Consider the following 19,450-nt stretch of genomic DNA (forward strand, 5'->3'; position numbering starts at 1 on the left):
TGTGTCAGTAACAAACCCAAGCCACACTTTTCTTTTCCTGCTACCCCACTGGACGTTAGCCCACCAAAAATGTTTTGTCTCTTTAGCTGAACAAACTGAGGCAAAAGGAGAGTAAATGGCTTTCCCAAAGTCACGTGATAAAATATTGCAGCCTTAACAAGAAACCAAACATTCTGTCTCCCAGATTTGTGTGCTACTGGAATGCTTGATGAGTTAATACCTCTCATTATATCACTGGTTTTAACTTCAGGTGGGTTCTGAATATTGTTACTTTTTTTTGCCATTTTTGGATTATGGTAAAATCCACATCACACAAAATTTCCCATTTTCACTGTTTTTAAGTGTACAGTTCAGTGGCATTAAGTACAGTCACACAGTTGTGCAACCATCACCATCATCCATGGAACCAGCTGAAACTCTGTGCCCTTGAAACAGTAACTTCTCATTCTCCTCTCCCTCTGGGCAGTCCTGGCTGCCACTGCTAAGTGTTTTTTCACAGAAAAAAAAAAAAGTTGAGCTAGGTTTACAACCAAAAGTTGTAATTAGATACAGGAGGGCGGGGGTGGGGGTAGACATAAATTCGGAACAGACTACAGGTAGGGGACAAGAGACCGTGACTGTGCTGTGTGTGTGTGTGTACGTGTGTGTGTGTGTGTGTGTGTGTGTGTCTTTAAAAGATGCTCCACCTCCCAGCCCGCCTCCTCGCAGTTTGCCACTGGGGTTTTGCAGTCTCCTGATTTCCTCTTGCCCCCCAAGGAGCCAGCATGGGCAATATCCTTTGTAGTTTCAGAAGCAGGTCTGTTGCCCTGAAGGTCGCATTCTGAGCCGAGGAGCATAAAGGTAACCGCTTGTTTTTCCTTTCAAAGATCTGCCCCAAAGATAGGCTGTTGCTCTTCTGGAAAGCCTGATCGGTAGGATTCCTTCAGGGGCTCAGCCCAAAGTGCTTCCTCCCATCCCCTCACCAACTTCAAAACCAAAGCTTGCCAAGAAACTCTGGAGGAAAACCTGCTGGATTCCATCGTTTCACACAAATGGCTAATCCTGGAGGTGGTGCTATTTGCAATGGAAATCTGCACAAGCACGAGAAACAGAGCGACGGCTCACCCAGTGGAAACTGCGTGAAGAATGGGATAGTGAAAGAAGCCCAGGTAAGAGGCGAGCCCTCCCCTGTACTCTGAATGACTTGGACATTTCCCTCTTTCTATCTGGTGCTGTTTGGAGCTGCCGAACTGAAAGTCCTTTCCACAAGTGTTTTATGTGTTTTGACACTTCAGCTAATTTCAAATGCTTGGCTACAAAAAAGTTGAGTTGTGGATTAAGGGGGAGCCTGTCTTCTCTGTACAAGAGCGGACACACAGACCCAAGAGCCTTAAACTCCCCAAAATACAAACATATCTACTAGACTTCTGTTCTCTCATGAGTATTTTAGGGGGCAAAGTGCTGAATGCTCAGACCCGTCAGCTGAATTTCCATGCATCAAACAATCACAGAAGCCGACACTCCTCAGGCCTCAGCAGGAAAAAGAGCAGTGATAGTAAATGTGCTGAGGTGATGTGGTGTGGGCGGCATTTTTCCCCAGTACGTGAGAAATGCCTCTCTGGCTGAAAGGCAAATTCTTTGTCCTGTTTAGTGGAGCATTGTCATGGCTTACAGCTTGATTTGGGGCCAGAGTCCTTCTTTGAAAGGACATCACAGGCATTCCTTTCTGAGACACTTCAGAAAGGGTGGCTTATTGTTCACACTGCACACAGGAACTAAACAGGCTTTTCATTGTTTTCCCATTTGATACTTTTTTGTCTTTCTTGGCTCTTGGTGCTGACAGAATGTTTGATGGGGATGTACTGAGGAGGAGGAGGAGGAACTTCGGAAATATTGTCAGTGTATTCAAAGAGGGAGCCCCAGTGTACGAGGTACCCATAAAAAGGCAGTGCCCTCCTTCTCACGTAATGCCCTCTGCTAAAGCTGCACAGGTGAGCTCACCTGCTTCGGGAGCAAATTAGCATAGCCAAACAGGTGGCTTCACTCTTGGGAAATGTGAAGCTGGGCAGGGAACCCATGCAGTCCTGAGTTACACATCCCTTAGGAACCAGTATCCACCCAGGGAGAAGGTCAGGTTGTTCTAAGATCACAGGACAGGCAGAGCTGGCTGGGGGCCAGCCCACCACTCAGTAAATTAAATTTGTGCTTCCGGAAGAGGTGGGTGGGGAGGGGTGCTCTGGCTCCTGGGGTGTGTGTGAAAGGCTGTCGTCCCAAAATGAGTTCCCCTCTTAACAACAGGCATTACCCTAGGCTTGGACGTATCCACCAAAAACCTCAGGCCTGGCCTCTCCCAGCTGAGTATCTGAAACCTATTGCAATATGAAGAGAGAACATTCAACTCCTATCTTCCTCATGAGGACAATCCTAATAATATCCACCATCTATTTGTCAGTAAGTGTTGATTCAGACTGCTAACCACCCAAGATGCTCCTTGACCCTGAAATGCTGGAAACACTGGCCAGACACCCACTCACCCTCTCGGCCAGTCTGACGCTGAGGCCTCTCATTTGGGCAGAAGAGCCTTCAAAGCTGTTCTTATGTTTCTCTACCTAATCTTGGTTTTGTAACCACCTTCTAGTGTCTGAGGTTAGAAACTTAGCTCAGTGGTTACAACCACTCCTAAGTAAAGATGAAACTCAAGATCCTAAAGATTCATTGCTAAGTACTCCTGTAAGATTGAAAATACCCTTGGACATCAAGGCCTCTCTTAGAGCAACAGGAAATAGGAGGATGGCTATTGCCTCTTCCAACAGCTCACTCTGAAGGGCCATCCAGAACCTGTTGGTTCAGATATATTTAGGTGTTACTAAATTGAAATTGGCTTTCATTGAAAGCCTCAGTTATGACTTGAAAAATATTTTCCAGAAAGAATAAACCCTGCTGAGATCTTGGTGCAGGAAGACAGACAAGGTCCTATTTTCCCCTTGAGGAGGGTGCAGTCATCTTTCCTACATGATCTTCTGTCACTAGTTTTAGTACATTTCGCTTTGGAGACCTTTAACCAACAGGTCTTAACCAAAACCCTTGCCAGTTGACAAGAGCAATTCATAAATTCTTAACAGATATGCCAGGCCAGTGGTCTTCCCAACATGTTCTGCCAGACTTAAGGTCCTATGAAGTGGGATCTAAGATTCTACCAGCTTCTCCCAAGATCCCTTCATACTTTCTCTTCCTGCTTCTTTGCAGTCAGATGGCAATACCTCTGTTTCTTTTATGTATCACAGAACCCTGTAGGACTCTGAACAAAGGGTTGTTTGGCATAAAAAAGAATATGAAAATCACCGTTAGGCACTCTCTCCAGAACCCTCCTTCTCTTTGTTCCAGTGTAGCCTGGTTTTGACCCCCTTGCACTAGAGTCCAGCTCACATACCCAATCTAAAGTTTAGCAAGGGAGCCAGATTCCTTCTGTCTGGAAAACTTCCAGTTCCTTTCTGGAGCTTTTCAGAGCTTGACCCTATTGCATGTTGTCTACTCTTTAAACCCCACATGACCTGAGGATGCACTGATCCTGGGTTTTCATCACTGATTAAGTCCATTTATTTGTTCACTTGTAATATGTCATCCTACCTCTTACTTCTGATAGGTGGAGCCTCAGTCAGTAACAGAACACTCTTGTCCTAAAGGATTTGTTTTCCCTTCTCATGAGCATATCTGTATAAATGATGGAAGGGCCCTTAATATCTTAACTCAAACTTTATATTTCCTATTGATTTACTTAATTCCCATAAAATTAATTGGGGTTTAATATTCACATAATTTCTTTTTCACTCCCACTATTTTTGACCTGGCTATCCATTCGTATTAACAAAGCCTAAAGCTGGGTGGTAGTCCTTGTGTCTTCATTGCTCTGAATACTACATCTCCTCCAAGTTATCCTTTCATGGGATGGGATCTGCATTTTCCCTTGTTATTTCTATAGGATCAAGGAAAACTGTTGAACTTTTCCCTAATCATTCCTTTCCTAGAAAACAAAAATGTCCTGACATTAAAGTTATTCTAATTCACTGAGTTCTTGACCGTGAATGTTGTACTTTACAAAGTATAGTATAGACAGCCCTGAGAGGTAGTCATTCTTTCCACCATCTATTCATTCACACACCAATATTTATTAAGAATCTGTTGTCCTTGGGACATATAAAGATGTACAAGAAGAGACCATTTAGCTATTAGGAGAAAGCTTATATTAAAATTGCTCAGTAAATACATTAAGTTAAATAATGGCACAGGACAAGAGCTGTCACAAAGCAAGCATGATTTAAGGACAAATGAGTGATACAGATATTAAATACCAGAAGTTCAGAGAGGAGAAAAATAATAGAATGTATCAGTGGTGTGCTATATACCAGGACTCAGCTAAACACTTTATGTAGAGATCTCCTAGACCCTCATTACAGCCCCATGAAGTGGTAGCATCATGCCCAATTTACAGATGAAGAAACATAAGAGATTAAGGAACTTGTGCAGAATTACAAGCAGCATAGCCAGGATTTGAACCCAAATCCATATCGGCCCAAAGCCAGTTCCCTTTCTACTACATTCTAAGAAACCCCAAGTTGGGGTGGTTGGTGATGGCTTTGTAGAGCCGGGAGGACTCACACTGAATATGGAGACATTTGAAATGGCAGAGCAAATGGGGAGTTTATTCCTGGGGGCCAAATAAGGAAAAGAAGGGAGAGGAGCCCCACAGATGAATGTAAGCATTGCTAGGTGAAGGGCCAGAAGCATAGGTCATAGATCATTCCAGAAAGGAAGGGAGGAAAAAGCAAAGGCTGTGAGGCATGACAGAGTGCAGAACATTTGAGAGATTTCTCAATTTGTTGAGGCTTCAGCTTAAGAAGGAGTGGGAGTGCCATGCCCAGCTGGTGTTCAGTAAATGCTACATGAAGGGGAAAAATTAGGCAGATTCGTGGAAACTCTTCCTAGCTCTATAACCATTGAATATGAGCCTTCTGTTCTCGTCATTTTTCATATCCTTCTGAAGCCCACAATGTCCTGGTACATCTGCTTTTCTGTTACAGTATAAATGTCTGGACAGTGAGAACCATGACTTACAGTTTAATTGCACACAGTGGTAGCTGTCTGACAGGCCCTTGTAAATATTCATGTCTCTGGGGGCTCTCTAGGCTGCACACTGATGGAAACAAAAGTCAATAATCTCACCAATTATAAGGAGAACTCATAAACTACAAGTTTTGCAGATCCCTTGGAATTGGTCTGAATGTTCATCCACTGTTGTCTTCCACAATCATTCTCTAGTACCTTTAATTTTTTGGTTCTCATTTCCTTTAACAAATCCTCAATGCAACAAAGTTTCTCTGTGATCTCCTTAAAGAGTCCTATTTTTTCATGGGCTCATCATTCTAAAGCATTCCCATATGTCAGGTGTTACAGCTATTCGAATGAAAATATTCTGTCTCCCATTTATAGTAGCTCACCAATGTGGCAGATAAGTAAATAAATAATTATAATATTTAATAACAAGTTCTATAATAGATGTTGCAATTATCTACTACTGTGTAACAACTACCACAAAATTCAATAGTTTTAAACAATTGCTGATTATTTCTGTGGTCTAGGAATTCAGGAAAGGTTTGGTAGGGATGGCTGTCCGTGCTCCATATGGTGTTTAATGAGCATCCAATATGGACCCACTGAGACCTTGGTACTGGCTGTTGTCTGGGAACCTTGTATCTCCTTCACAGGAATACCCTCTCCATGTGGTCTCTCAGTATCAACAGAGTAACTCAAGCTTCTTTAAATGAAGGCTGGTTTCCAAGAGAGTGAAAATGGAAACCACACATCATCTTAAGGCTTAGGCTCACTTCTACCACATTCTGTTGTCAAAGTTAGTCACAAGGCCAGCCCAGATGCAAGGGGAAGGGAAATGGGCTCTGCTTCCTAACGGGGCATGAGGCAAGTTTGCAAAATCACATTACAAAAGGTTGTGAGGGATTGGAGGAATTATTGTGACCATTTTGGAAACAGTCCATCAGAGCAGAGATCTATGAACCATGTTTGGGAATACAGAAAAGGAGGCATCTGACCCAGAAGGCAAAGAAATCACTCTTGGCCTGACTCTTAAAGGCAGAGTAGCCAGGCACACAGTCATGGAAAGGCATTCTAACAGAAGGAAACACTCTTAGAAAGATAAAATCATCAGGACATGATGTGTTTGTCATTGGATGTTGGGTAAATGGGACTAAGTTTAGGATGTTTAATGGAGATAAGCAGGTAATAAGCCTGTAAAAGTAGGTGGGATAAGATCATAAAATATCTTTGTCTTAATTTACATTCCCCAAGAAATGGACTCAGACATAAGGATTTGAGGCAAGAAATTTATTTGGGAGGTGAACCCAGGAATTAGGGGAATGGAAAAGGGAGACACAGAAGAAAAGGAAGTCAATACATTCGTGAACAGGTTACCACTGTTGGCAACCAGAGCTCAGATTTGGGGGGGAGGGGGCAACTCGATAATGGTGTAGAATATGCCTCAAAGTTGTCCCAACTAAGTCACAAGAAAAAGAGGTATATGTCAACTAACTACTGTCCATCATCAGTTGAGGGATTCTCCCAGGAACATCAACCACAGAGCACTTCCAGCCTGACTACATATGACCAGAGAAAGCCCTCAAACTGAGCTATAGGTGCTTGCAGTAAGAAATCATCAGAATGCCAGAGAATCTGGATAGCAACAAAAGTGTATAGCCATATATATTTGTAATGAGGGAGCTTTGAGAAGAGAATTGGCAAGATCTTATGTGGCTTTCTCAGGCTGTGTGGTTTTATCTCTGGCGACTTTTAGAATATGGCATTATGGATTGTCTTTGGCCTAATGGACTAGTCATCATGGAGGACTAGATTATGCTATTAAGCAACATAAATAGAACCTCCTCCTACTGTAACTGGCAATGGAGAAAACAAGTGGAGTATGTCAGGATTGAATATCATTGCCATGATTTTCTCCCTTTGCACTAAAAGAAAGTGAAAAAGTAGAAACTATGAAGAAAAATTTAGTGAATTTTATCTACATAAAATAATCTAGGGGCACCTGGGTGGCTCAGTCATTAAGCGTCTGCCTTCGGCTCAGGTCATGATCCTAGGGTCCTGGGATGGAGCCCCGCATCGGGCTCCCTCCTCTGCGGGGAGCCTGCTTCTCCCTTTCCCACTCCCCCTGCTTGTGTTCCTGCTCTCACTATCTCTCTCTGTCAAATAAATAAATGAAATCTTAAAAAAATATCTAAAACTCTGGGAAAAAACATAAAGAACAATGAATAAAAATCAATTGGAAAATGTAATTGAAATAAAAGCTCCATTTACACTAGCATTAGAAACATGTACTTGGGAATAAATGTAAGAAGTGAAAATCAATTTGAAGAGAAAATCAATTTTGAAGAGCAGCATTTATGCTGAGGGAGATAAAAGAAAACTGGAATAAGTGAAAAGACATACAATCTTCATGGATAGGAAGACTCAAGATGAAAACTATATTAATTCTGCCTAAATTAATCCATAAATTTCATGTAAGCCCAATAAATGAAACATCTTTTTTTGAACCAGAAGAATGACTTTTAAAAATAATATGGAAAAATTTACAAGAATAAACAGTAAATTTATGAAAAAGAGTGATATTGAGAGGGAACCAGCACTACCAACTAATAACCCATGTTATTCAGTGCAAGAATTAGAGTGGTTTTATACTAGCACATGGAACACACAGATAAATATTATATTTGTTAAAATTAATCCATAATGGTGCTAAAAATATAAATTTTAATAACATTTGCATATGGAAACTATAATATAATATTCAGAAGCCATAAAAGAAGACATTGAAAATTTAGCTACATAAAAATCAAATATTTCTTTCTGAAAGGCAACAAAACAAAAATAGCACCATAAAATAATCAGAAGGTAAATTACAGACTGGGAAAAATGTTTGCAATTCATATCATGAAATGCAAAGTCTTCGTATATAAAAAACTTTTAGAAACCAATACAGAAAAATGTACAAAACCAAAGCAAAAAGTATAGGGAAAGATATGAAGAAAGTCCAAGTGGAAATACAAAATGTAAGAAATGGGAAAAGAAGGGTGCCTGGCTGGCTCAGTTGGTTAAGTGACTGCCTTCAGCTCAGGTCATGATTCTGGAGTCCCAGGATCAAGTCCCGCATCGGGCTCCCTGCTCAGCGGAGAGTCTCCTTCTCCCTCTGACCCTCTTCCCTCTCGTGCTCTCTATCTCTCATTCTCTCTCTCTCAAATAAATAAATAAAATCTTTAAAAAAAAAAAAGAAATGGGAAAAGAAGATCAGGGAAGTGAGGAAAGGAATATTCTAGAATCAGTTTCCATGAGAAGGGAAAGAAAAGATCTTTTTTCATGTTGTGTCTGTAAGGTACAAAAGCAAGTTAAAACTTAATTGATATAATTATTTTGATCACTTCAATAATAATAGTAAGGCCAATAAATAACATTATCGGTAATCTCTCCCTGCCAGGTCCTTTTATAAAATTTGTCTCATTTAATTCTCATAACCATACTGCCAAATGGATACTATGAGTCATGTTGGTATAGATGAGAAAATTGAGGCTCTGAGAACATAAATAACTTCCCAAGGGCACACAGCTAGAAGAAAACTGGGACATAATCTCTAGACCATACCCCTTCGCCAATTTCTTTTTACTCCAACACTTTGCCCTGGACCCCATGGTATTATCTGCTTTCGATTAAAATAAGCCTAGAAACCTTTAAGAATAGACCTGTACCTCTGAAACAAATAATACATTATATGTTTAAAAAAAGAAGAAGATAGTAATAAGGGTAAAATGAAGGGGGGGAAATGGAGGGGGAGACGAACCATGAGAGACTATGAACTCTGAGAAACAAACTGAGGGTTCTAGAGGGGAGGGGGATGGTGGGATGGGTTAGCCTGGTGATGGGTATTAAAGAGGGCACGTATTGAATGGAGCACTAGGTGTTATACGCAAACAATGAATCATGGAACACTACATCAAAAGCTAATGATGTTATGTATGGTGATTAACATAACATAATAAAATTAAAAAAACAGAAATAGTAAAATAAAGATTATAATTATATAAGAGGACAAGCATATAAGATTGGAAACACACAAACCAAAATTCTAAAAAACGATATAATGTGCAAGCATTATGGGTTTTTTTTCTTCTTTTTAATGTTTTAGTTCTAATATTGCAAAATGAAAAATATAACCTAATGTAAATAAAAAGCTTTATCATAACAATTAAAAAAAAGAATTGAAAATAATTCCAGTTGCCTAAGTTATCAAAGAAAAGAAAGAGGCTTATGCTTTCATTGTAACCACAAATAGTCTAGAATATCATTCTCCCACTCCTAATACATATTGACCTATAGTTAAGAACTTTTGGAGGTAACCAAGAAAATAATAATTATGATAATCTCCAACATGTATTGAGTCTTTCTAAATGCATTCTAAGTACTTTGGATTCATCATCTCACGACATTCTTCTGAGGTAAATACTATTATTATCAGACCCATTTTATTTTATTTTTTAAGATTTTATTTATTTATTTATTTGAGAGAGAGAGAGAAAAAGCACACAGGGGTGGGAGGGGCAGAGGGAGAGGGAGAGGGACAAGCAGACTCTGCACTAAGCCTGGAGCTGAGGAGGACTCCATCCCATGACCCTGAGATCATGACCTGAGCTGAGATCAAGTCAGATGCTTAACCCACTGAGCCACCAGGCGCCCCTATCAGATCCATTTTAGAGGTCTGACAGAGGAAACAGAAAGTTTAAGTAAGTTAACCATGGTCCTCAGCTCACAAGTAGCAACTCTGGGTTTGGAAACTAGGTTTGTCTAATTCTAGAACCCAAGTCCTTAGTCTACACTGCTTCTCTAACCACAAGATATTAGTAGAAATGGGATTCATACCTCCTTCCACAGGGAAGGGGCAAACTGAACTCAGCCTTCAAGGGCAGAGTCAGTGTGGGTTAAAGGTATTGTGGATTGTTTTGCTTGCTTTCTTTATCGTTCTTAATGAAAATTTAGCTTAGCACCAAACTGTCACATACCAGAGCTTTCAATATGCAACACAGTCCACTCATGGACAAACTACATCACTGCACTGGCCACCCCCCACCCCATTCTTCACTTTAAACAACTCTGAATTTAAAGAAAATCGACCCATGGAACTCTAAGTCATATGGACTCAGACTGAACCCCAGATGGAGCTCTGGAGATAACTCGGTTTTTAGAAGCTTCTTTAAGGGCACACGGCCACCCTTGAATAGGCAGTTAACTTAGCACAGGATTTCCTGGTAATAGTGATATCTTGGACATGTGATGTGATAGATGGAAGATACTTGCAAATTCTCTGAGGTATTTCCCATTGAGAGATGAAATCTATTCCACTCCCTTTGAATCTGGGCTGGACCTAATGACTTACTTGGCCAACAGCATGAGACAGAGGGGATGATATGGAACTTCTGAGACAGTTACAGGAAGCCTTGTGGCTTGAACCCAGTCCTCTTAGAACACTCACTCTTGGAACCCAGCCACCATGCTTAAAGAAAGCCCAGGTAGTCCCTAAGAGAAGCCCAAGTAGAAAGAAACCAAGCGTCCTTGCTGTGTCCCTGGCTAAGATGCAGCACCAATGTAGACTGTGTGAGTAAACCTATCTCAGAAGTAGATCCTCCAGCCCCGGTGTCTATCTGCTCCTATTGATACTTCATGCAGTATAGATGTTTTGTCCCTACTGAGCCCTGCTCAAATTATAGATTCCTGAGCAAACAAATGATGTTTTGACTGTGACAATGGTTTGTTAAGCTACAATAGATAAATGAGCATGTGGATATTCTATTTCTTTAAAATGCCTAGAAAAAACACTCTGCAATCTCACTTAATAACCATTTTTAGTGCTGGCATTTGCATTTTGAGGGAAGAGTTTTTTTGGGCCATCCATTTGCATTTAACCTGTGGCAAAGATGTCTTTGCTGAAGCTGTACACTTTTATTTTGTTTTGCTTGTGTTTTGAAATAAGGACTGTATGCTTTTAGATGAGTGTCTGGTGGGTACATCCAAATACCAAATACAATAAACTCAAATATCACCAGTGCAAAAACACAATCATTTGGACGCTATTAACTCTGATGTGTAATTATTCAACCTGAGGGGGCTGTAATTTACAGCATTATCTATGAAGAAAGAGCTGACTCAGGAGCATGTGTGTGTTCAGGTGCAGATGTTTTTATTAATTAAAAGAATACATGTTTTTAATTAAATATATTTAATATCTGCCAATTAAGTACTAATTTTATCTATTTGTTAAAGTTTCCTAGAACAACTTTCCCTTTGGAACTACTGCTAGAGATAGATTGATATTAACTTAATTACTTGTGAGAGATCAACTACATTTATTTTTAAATACACTTAATCTTTTTGCTAAGTATTGCCACATTTGTCTCAGTAGGCCTGAACTAATGTTTTTCTGGAATTCTGAAGTATCCCAACCTATAAGTTCATGTGAGAAGGAGCTGTTGCCGCCAAATTAGAAACAAATTAGATTAACCATTAAAAGAAAAAAAAAACCAACAACACTGTAAGCATAGCTCTGAGAAGTATTCAAAATCCTTCTCCACAATCTACTTTATCCATCACACTGCCAATCTGAATATTGCTGCCTTAAGAGTTTTACCATATTGGTTGACACACCATATGATTTTCAAAAGAAGCTGGAAATCCAAATGGGATGGAAAGAGGTGAATCTAAATGGGATGGGAAGAGGTGCCAAGGAGAAAAATATCCTGATTTTTAAGTATTGGCATCTAATCTTTAAAAATTCAAATAGTGTAGATTTCAAAGAAACATTGCTACTAGACAAAAATCTGTAACCTCAGAGCAATAAGCAAATACGATGAGAAAACTAAGAGGTCATAAATTGAGTGTTCTTTTCTCATATATTTTAGGGAAAATGGCTCAGGGAATTTGGCTCTTCTTAATTTAGACTTTATATTTTTTAAAAAGCAATAGATGAGTCTCACATCTTCATTTTCCTGAATTGTTATATTAACAATTGATCCTGGGATGTGCAAGTTTGAGGAACAATTATGACCAACCACACATACTTGATTTCCCTGACCAAATATTAGGTCCCATTTGTCAAAATGTCCAAGAACTGACAATATTTTACTAGTCAAATCTCATCTCTCAAGCTTCATAGGAAGTGACATACAAACCTTTTGTTAGATAATGCAATCATAAGGCCTGGTCACTATTATTGTTCTCTATATATGCTATAACTGGGCCTTCAAAAATTGCCTCAGAAAAAGGCTGTGTGCAAGTCATGATTATCCTCATAACTACAAGTTATACCTGACTGTTTTTTCTCTGCCTTGTGGGGCTTAGCCTCTTGGAAGCCAAGGATCCTCTTGAGAAGCTGACAGATACTTCCTATGGAAGGATCAATATGTCCATAATCACAAAACTTTCCACGTAGAGAATTCATGCCTTCCCTGACTTTCTCAGATCCCCAGGTTAAGAACCTCAGCCCTGGAGTGCCTTTATTAATTACACTACATCTGCTCTCACAACCCAACCAGAAAAACCAGCAAATCAACCTCTCAGGAGAAGATAGGGTAAGGGATTCACAAGTTGATTCACCAAAGAGAAAAACACACTTAACCCAAAGCCATTCAGGTGGCAAGCGCCAGATGTGTTATTTATTTATTTGGAAAATTTATGTTAGAATTTTGCCTTCTACAATACTACAATGCATTCATATTTCTTTTACTATAAAACCACTTTTAAATCCTCCATTAAAACCTTGAGTAAAACTGAACTCAGAGTTAAAAAGGCATTTTCTTTTCTGGTGGCTTTTCACACCCCAGCACCCTTCATGATTTCCCAGGTATCCTCACAGAGGAATGGATAGCAGGAAGACCAACATTCAACATCACATGGAACCAGGTTCGAGTCCCAGCTCTGGGCCTTACTAGCTCTGCTACATTGGGCAGATAGCTTCATGTCTCGATCTATACCCCACAAGGCAATGGTGAAGATTAAATGAGATAGAATATGTAAGGCTCCCCCATAACTTTCAGATATATAGTAGATAGTCAATAAATGATAGCTATTATCTATTAAAGTTAGGCTAAAGCCATCTCTTTCTCCTCTGCTACTATTATAAGAGTGTTCGGTACAAAGCCTGGTATATATACACACTCAATATATATACACTCAATAAATGATAATCTTAAACCCTCAAATTCCATCATCCAATGGTGCCTCCTCAGACCTCATTTTGCTTGACCTGTCAACAACATCTGACACAAGTAATCACCCCCTCCTCCTTAAATCACGTTCTTCTCTTGGCTTCTATATCATTAACTATTCCTTTATAGTTTCCATTCCTGGTTTCTCTTCATCTCCTTGACCTTTAAATAGTGGAGCGACACAAGGCTCAGTCCTTGCACCTCTTCTCTTTTCTGACTGTGTTTCTTTAATGATAATCTGATCTTGTCTCATCATTTTGTGTGTGTGTGTGTGTGTGTGTGTGTGTGTGTGTGTGTGCGCGCGCACGTGCGCCTGTCTGCCTATTTCATTTCCAACTACCTACTTTCCATCTGGGTAATCAAAAGGCAACTCCAACTTACCATGTCCAAAACTGAGCTCCTGAGACTCCCACCCTTCACCTTCAAACCTGCTCCTCTTATAGTGTTTCCTGTCCCAGGAAATGGCAACTCTGTCCTTCCATTGGCTCAAATCAAAATTCAAGTATCATTCATGACTTTTCTCTCTCATTTGACATTCGGTCAGTCAGCAAACTCATGATCCTACTTCCACAGTATATCCAGAATCTACTTCTCCCTTCTCCACAGCAACCACCCTGGTCTTAGCCACCATTACCTCTCACCTGACTTGTTATAGGAGGCTCATCTCTTCTCTCTGATCCAGTTACCTATTGCTGGCATAACCAACCATCCCAACACATAGTGGCATTAAACAATAATCATTTTATTATGCTCATAGATTCTGCTGGTCAGGAATTCAGAAAAGATACACCAGGACAGCTCTTTTTCTGCTCCATGATATCTGGGTCCTCAACTGGGATGACTCTTTTGGCTAGATAGATCTGAAACAGCTGGGCCAGAAGAATCTGTCTCCAGATGGCTTCTTCACTCCCATGTCTGGCATCAGGGCTGGAATAACTGAGAGAAAAGACAAGTAGGGATTACCAATGTGGCCCCTCTGGCAGGAGGGCTTTAAGAGTGTTTTCTAGTAAATGGAGTAGAAATCTCATGGCTTTGTGTGACCTAGCCTCAGAGGTCAGCTTCACTTCTACCCTACTCTGTAGGTTGAAGAAGTGACAAGTAAGCCCACACGGTTCAAGGGTAAGGGACCTCCTCCCACCCCAACTTCTTAATGGGAAGAATATCAAAGAATTCGTAGACAAATTTTACCTTGCCTTCCCTTCCACCGCCACCAGCAAGACTATTTTCAACAGAACAGCGAGCGGGATCTTGTTGAAATAGAATCCAGAGATCTCACTCTTCTGCCCAAATCCTTCCCATGGCTCCCATTTTATCCAAAAGACAAACCCCTTACAATGGCCTAATAAGGCCCCATGGCTTGGTCCTCTTTGACTCACCCCCTGCTCTTTTCCTCAGTGCTTAATCTATTCCAGCCACACTACAGCAAGCAGGCCATACATCCTCCCATCTGGGGACATTCACACTTCCTCTCCTGTATGCACTTCCCAGATGTCCACATACCTGCACCCTCCCTGCCCTCAAGTCCTCACTCAAATGTTAGCTTCTCTGTGCAATATAAGCTCACTACCCTATCTAAAATTGCAAACCTTCTCACCCCCTCCCTTCCCTTCTTGATTGTTTCCATTAGTCCGTAACACCATGTACACACACACACACACACACACACACAAATTGATTTCCAATCTCTTATCTGCTTCATCTTCTAGAATATAAGCACCATGTGGGCAGGAATTTCTGTCTTATTTATAGCTGAATCCCCAGCACCTAGACCAGAGCCTGTACATAGTAGGGTGCTCGATAATATTTGTAGAATGAATAAAGACCACCTATTTGTGTTAATCTATTGTTTGTAAGAATCTCATTTCAGTTTATTTTGTTTGCTATTTCAATTGTCATTTGCTTTCCATATGCCTAGTTCTTTAATATGGGGAAAGCCCCACTTAATGTGATACACAGGCTTCTTTGTAAATTTCAAAGTATACAATTTCTTACTGATTAATTTACAGGTCTCCTAACCTTTGTTGGAGAACATGGCTACTATTCATTGTCCTCTTTTTAAAATCACCAAATCACTAGATGATTTTGTATAACCAGGTAGCTACATGCTTTTATACTGACATCCAGATATTATATATACTCAAGGCCTGGGGTCAGGGAACATGCTTTAAGCAAGTGGAACTTTTTAAAGGAAATGAAAACAGAAATTAAATATCACGCATCCTGATGATTCCTGCCTCTTAGTAGGAGATGAAACATACCTGGATTAGAGAGAAAAATGACAAATACCTCAGGGTATATAAGCCTGTCATCTGGTTTTAATAAAACTGCATTCTTAGGGTTGAATGTCCAAATAAAGTCAGTACAATCTTTTCCCCTACCAATGTCCCTGTATATAAGATGATTTTTAAAATATCATTTAACAAACGTTTACATCACACTACATGCTAAGAACCTTACAAATACTACTAACTCACTTGTTTCTCATAACAACTTTATGAGTTTGATACTCTTACTCTATCCCATTTTTTAGATGAGTCAACTGAACATACAGAAATTAAGTAAATTTGCCTAAAATTAAACCTCTAGTTAGTAGTGCAGGCTGGCCCCAAGTTCTGTGTTTTTATCACTAGAAAAAAAAATGCCTTTGTCTCAAACGTCTTATTGTGAATATTTGCAAAATCACATAAAAATTAAAGGAGTTCTACAGTAAATATTCATATGCCTACCACCTAGATTCTCCAATTAACATTTTACTATATTTGTTTTATTTCATGTCCATCCATCTATCCATTCTTCTATCCACCTATCAATCCTTATGTTTTATGCATTCCAAAGAAAGTCGTAGAATCCGTACACTTCACCCCAAATCCTTCTGCATGCATATCATGTGGCTTCAATAGTTGTTTACAATTCTTTTCTTTCCCCTTCTTTTGAGGTAAAATCTACATATAATGAAATGCAGAAATCTGAATTATACCACTCAGTAAATTTTGACCTACATTGCCTTTTGATTGTTCTTATTGGGAAAAGTTTCATAATATAGTTTTGACTGTGGAAAGATGTTATAAAACTGTCCACTTAACATTGGAGAGTTTAATCTCTGGAGAAAACGTAAGCAAACCAAATGAGAGTTCATCTACCGGTGTGCAGCAAGCCAAGAAAAACTGACACGGAGCTTAGCTGTGAAGGAAGATGGGCTCTTTATTGGGTGGTGTCACCCAGAAGAACAGGGAGCTAAGGCTCAAAAATCCCAAACTCCCCAATGGTGCACAAGTCAGGTTTTTTAAGGACAAAATTGGGGGCAGGTGTCTTTTGAGAAGGTGGACACTGTTTATTGGATGCCCATGAAGTCATGTTAACAGATGTTACCTACTTGCTTCTGATGCCCCTCTTCTGGTCCTAAAGAGGTATATTGCCTCTCAAAAGACTTGGAATCTGGAAAATACCTTTGTTCTTCACGTTGGATATTCTATTAGGTACATCTGGTGCCTGTTTGTTCAGGATAGTGCTGCCTGTATGTACTCTAACTACTTGTACATGCATAAGCTAGTGAGGTTGCATTTCTGTATGTTTCTTTGAATGACAAAGAAGCATTCCTATCTCTTGAGCCTGGGTCTGCATGTCCTGTGGCTGGTCCATTCATGCGTGGGAACGATATCACCCCTACGTTCATTCTTCCATTTGAACTAGCAAGATGAACTTATCATCAACTGATATAGCCAGCAGCTTCAAAAAGAAGCAAGTAATGTGTAAATTGGCATCTCATGAGGTAAAGGAAGGGCTCAATAGAAGGTTTGTCTAGAGAAACTCCCCCATTGTACACATAGAATTCCAAAGGGATCAAGAGCCATTTTCCTTTTTTGACCTTAGTATAATCCATCTGGCAGAAAGGGAATTTAGTTTAGAAATCCCTACAATTCCACTCCATCTTTGTCTTCTTACAGATGGAGGAATGAAGGTCAACAAAACTAAGTGATTACCTCCAAGTTCACACCAGTATGAGGACCCCTCCTCAGCGACACACTGTTAAAGCAAATAGCTAGGGACCACAGTATTTGAAGACTTAAAATGATATCTGTTATTTCAAATTTGTTACCTTCCCCTTTAAAAATTAATATCTCAAAATTGCATTTGTCTCATGTAAGAAGTAAAGGCATCTCCTTTCCTATTTCCCAAAATAAAAGCCACACATAGAAAGCTTTTTGTGTGTGTGTGTGTATCTGAGAACAACATGTCAAAGAAATCAATATTAATTAGAGTAAATGATTGCTACCACATGTGTTTATGCTTTTTAAAATAGTATTGTTAATCCTCACAATGGGTTTTCAAATTTCACACATAAGGATTCAAGGTTTGAAGAGGTCAGACAATCACTCACATGGCTGGTAAGTAGTGGAACCAGGATCATCTGACTCCTAATGTCACATAACCTGTTGCCACACCCCACAGCCCTGCTGCCCTAATAAGCTGAATCATCACATAGAGATTGGGAGTAGGGCTTCCTGTTGGCACTGTGTAGGCTTGAATTCCAACTTCACATTGGTAGTTCTGTGACCTTGAGCAAGAGTCATAAAAAAAAAAAATCTCTTTGTGCCTCAGTTTCCCCATCTGCAAGTGAGGGCCAGTTGCCCACAATAGTAAATGGCTTGACAGCACACTCTTCACTGGTTTCCTTCCCTTCCCTATCTCATTCCCCCTCTCTACCAGTGTTTCCTCGGGTCACCTTCTAGATAAGCAACTTGCATTTGAATCCTCTCCTCAGGGTCTGCTTCTGGGGAACCTGAAATTAAGACAATGATTTCTTAAAAACTTAACCAATTTTTTGCCCTTTTAACCCTCAGCAACAAGTACCCAGATCCTTATAACTGTACAATCAACCTATATCCAGGATCTTACTGAATCCATACATCAATGCTGTAAAGTAGACAGAATGACTGTTATTGGCCCATTTTAGGGATGAAAAAACCAGGGCTTAGAAAAATAATGAGACCAAAGCCACATGGATAATGGGGACAGAGCCAAACAATAGTCCCAGACATTCTGACTCTAAAGTTCAAGGATGTCTCAAAGGACTGGCTGCAGCAAACATTTATCCAGCCCTTATTCAGTGCATAACTCCATCAACCGCTTCTAGCAAGAACATGTGGGAAGTGAAAATAATCAAGGCATCTTTCCTTCAGTAGTTTAATTCACAAGGAAAAAGAGTGCTATTTTTGTTACTACACTTAGAAGTACACTTAGGGGCCAGTCTTAGTAAATTAAAAAAAAATCCACAAGATTCTAAAAGCCTTGAAAAATGTTAATTTCTACCCTAGCTGTCCAAAGCCAGATAGCAAAGTGATTTTACATGGTACATCAGATAGCACAACTTCCTATAAATCTTTCTTTTAAAATCATTTACCTTTGTCTTCACATCCTTATGTTATATAGCGTGTGTATTCCTCAAAATTACCTTTTCCTGAGCCCTTAATCAACCTCAAGTTCATTTTCAAACACTTAATATCATGAACACTTGCTTCCAGTCAGTTCACTTCTTGGTTCCTTTTCTGAGCTTGCTCAGAGCAATGACATTGATGACACGGTAGGAGCTCTGGGGTTCTTACAATATAGCATGTTTCTCAGTTACCTACTTGATTGTTATTCCTAAAGAAAGTAGGCTCCAGATCGTCTCAAACACTTGAATAATAATGGCAGAACTGATCTCAAATCCAGAGAAGCACGTTATCTCATTTTCCAGATCTTATTGACACATTTCTCAATAGGCAACTGAGACTTGAATAGGTGTCCTCACTTGCCCAAGACCTCAGAATGGCCAGTCCAGAGCAAGACACACTTCTGTCCACTGCCAGTTTCTAGCACCACTACACAACACTGCCTTTCACATCATAGAACCAAAACAAACCCCATAGGAGTTCTTGGCACGAACACCTTTTTGCCAACTCATGCAAATAATTTGGGACACCAGGAAAAACCCCACAACTGATATCCTCAGGATTTGGTTTGTTAGTTATGCAAAAGGGGCTGGTATTTTATTTAAAGGACCATGCTTGCCACTGGCCAATTCTTTTCTTTTTTTCTTTTTAAGTAAATTCTATGCCCAACGTGGGGTTTGAACTCACGAACCCTGAGATTAATTGCATGTTCTA

General features: G+C 39.9%; 1 protein-coding gene across 2 annotated transcripts in view; it reads left to right on the forward strand.

The window, feature by feature from the left end:
- Positions 1-757: 757 nt before the first annotated feature.
- The window catches only part of SPTLC3 (serine palmitoyltransferase long chain base subunit 3), a 154,481-nt gene continuing 135,788 nt past the window's right edge, over positions 758-19,450 (forward strand). For both annotated transcript variants that reach the window (XM_025876925.2, XM_073878414.1), the window contains exon 1: positions 758-1,148. In XM_025876925.2, the coding sequence (XP_025732710.1) occupies positions 1,032-1,148 (117 nt within the window). In that variant the 5' untranslated portion in view covers positions 758-1,031. The remainder of the gene's footprint in view (positions 1,149-19,450) is intronic.

The sequence above is a fragment of the Callorhinus ursinus genome, unplaced genomic scaffold (genome assembly GCF_003265705.2).
Source record: "Callorhinus ursinus isolate GAN/ISIS: 27379988/994484 unplaced genomic scaffold, GSC_fseal_2.0 scaffold29, whole genome shotgun sequence".
Lineage (NCBI taxonomy): Eukaryota > Metazoa > Chordata > Mammalia > Carnivora > Otariidae > Callorhinus > Callorhinus ursinus.